This window comes from Arachis duranensis, chromosome 1, assembly GCF_000817695.3.
Source record: "Arachis duranensis cultivar V14167 chromosome 1, aradu.V14167.gnm2.J7QH, whole genome shotgun sequence".
In the NCBI taxonomy this organism is placed as follows: Eukaryota; Viridiplantae; Streptophyta; class Magnoliopsida; order Fabales; family Fabaceae; genus Arachis; species Arachis duranensis.
Window position 1 is genome coordinate 69422543 of NC_029772.3, and position 2368 is coordinate 69424910.

The 2368-nt window shown below is 37.4% G+C and overlaps 1 protein-coding gene across 1 annotated transcript; it reads left to right on the forward strand.

The window, feature by feature from the left end:
* The first annotated feature begins 363 nt into the window (after positions 1-363).
* On the forward strand, positions 364-2099 carry LOC107493819 (uncharacterized). The gene is made up of 4 exons (XM_016114857.3): positions 364-477; positions 568-669; positions 1474-1567; positions 1671-2099. Exons 2-4 carry the CDS (start codon positions 628-630, stop codon positions 1898-1900), a joined length of 366 nt encoding a protein of 121 aa, XP_015970343.1. The 5' UTR covers positions 364-477; positions 568-627; the 3' UTR covers positions 1901-2099.
* Positions 2100-2368: the final 269 nt, after the last annotated feature.

Sequence of the window (2368 nt, forward strand, 5' to 3'; positions counted from 1 at the left end):
AGCTTGCCTGAATTTGATGTCCAAGGCCTGCCGTTGACAAGAGACGGTGATTTAGAGGAATCCATTACAGACGGGGTTGAAGACTGTGATGAGGCAGCCGATTCCTAAGAGATTGGATTGTATTTAATGGATTCTATGTTTGTCATATCGTTGGACAATAGGTCGAATTGATTGAGACTTCTTAGATTTTTTAAAACTTATCCTCTCATGTAAACTTATGCTGTACTTGGACGGTCTTTCTATCTCTGTTGACTTTCATGGAAATTGGAGAGCAGAGACTTCTTTCTCATTTCCAGAAGCCGTTGGTTCGCAGAGAAGATGATAAATGCGTCTCCTTTCTCTTCGCTGGAGGTCGCAACCTCATTTGCAAGGCAGTTGTGGTTCAGAGAGTCCCCTATACAATCATGGTTGGATGCCTTCTTTGGACAAAGTCACCTCTTTTGAGCCATTCGTTATGCCCCAGGATCAATGATGAGGGTTTGTTTGCTGCTACCCAATTTTATTTTGTAAATACTTTTCTTATTTGTGAGGGAAACCCATATATACATGTTTATGTGTAAATGCTAGGAATTGCTTCATTGGGACCGAAAGTACTGAGCCAAATATGGGTTTGAGTTTATAACAAGTATGGACTCGTGGGAGTCGCAGAAAATACTTGACGAGGTGAAGGTAAAATAGTGGTGTTATTCCAGGGCTATTTATCTAACGTGTATAATATTTATCTATCTAGATATCTAAACTATTTTATTTGCTTTCTAAGATTATAATTAAATTCTGTTCATTAATATAATATAGACCCTTTAATTTTGTCGTACTCAAGCATATAATATTGATCCTTTTGTGGTTTCTAATTGCCATGTTTCTAATCTATGCGGGTGTAATAAATTAAAGGAAAGTTTGATACCTGCTGAAGGTAATGTCATGATGAAACATTTTATATATATATAATGGGAAATTCTCAACCCTGTCATGAAGCTGAATTCTGGGATTACGTAGGCTTATTATCCTTATCCTATTTAATAGTAATGTCTCTTATGAAATACAAATGGCTGAGTTTTCTAGAAGGGCTCGAATGCATGCAATTAACCTTTTGCTTCTTTATACAAGTATATACATATATATGTCAACGGAAATACCTGAAGGTGGGCGTTCTTTTAATTGTTCTTCGTACACTGAACTCTGTGCATGAGCTAAATTTTTTAATTCTAACTTAAGTAGGAGCGACCCCAAAGGTTCCAATTTTTGATGCTGTTATTTGTGTACTCCTTTTTGGATGCCATATCTTTTATGCCTTCTTGAATCTGTTTGCTACGAAAATATTTTCTAGTAATAAACTTATGAGTCACCAGTATGGTAATGGTATAGGTTTGGAATGATGTGAATAATTATATATATCATATATTGTAAGGGATTGCATTGTCCGTGGTTTTTACAAAAAGTGTTTCTACATTATTTGGGTGGTGTGTTGTGCAGGTACACTATGAAAATACTCTTGTTGTTGAACTGGATATTGCAGCACGAGAGGAGTTCAAACTCATAGAACATGGACTTGAACGACTATGGGAACGTAATATTATCAACTTCTTGAAATTCTTTGAATTAGAATAATTACGTTCATACACTAAGTCCTAACATTTTGCGCTTATATTTGGCCATGACGTACCTGTCAGGATTATCTCGATCCCAGGTTCAGGAGGCACCCGAAGAAACGGGGGAGGTGGTACCGGATTCAGTGGAGAAAGAGGCTGTTGTCTCCTCCGAAAGCTCTGAAGAGGCTGATTCTGCTCGACAAAAGGCCTCGATGCTATCATATGACCTCAATAAAATGCCGGACGAGAATGAATATCCATATGGTGGAATGTCCCCTGATACGAAGAATGCGTGGCACCTATCTATGTGAGCGACACGATACCTGAACCCTTGAAGATATTGCAATAGTTCTAAAAATTTGAATTTGGATTTATAGGCTGCCCAAGACTTCTGTGTTGAAGTTGTCGTGACTTAATGGAACTCTTTAAATTGCTTAATGAGGGATTGTTAGTATGCTGCATGTTGAATGCCCTTGGTCTACTATTTTACCCATTTATGCAGTTTTTTAACTTGACTGTTTCAAGTTGCTGATTAATATAAATTTTTTGGACAATTAGTGACCTATTTTGCTATGATTCCTGCCATGGTCCGCATAGAGTATACAACCCTGTTGAATGCTACAAATGCTACAAATGCTACAAAAGCAGGTTGTGCATTTCAGGCAAGACTTGTGATTTTTTAGTTTTTAAAAATGATATTTGGTTGTTCACTTCCATCCAGGAAACTCCCATTGCTTCAGTTATAGTCCACCTCTTAACACGCTCCATATCACTAGCAT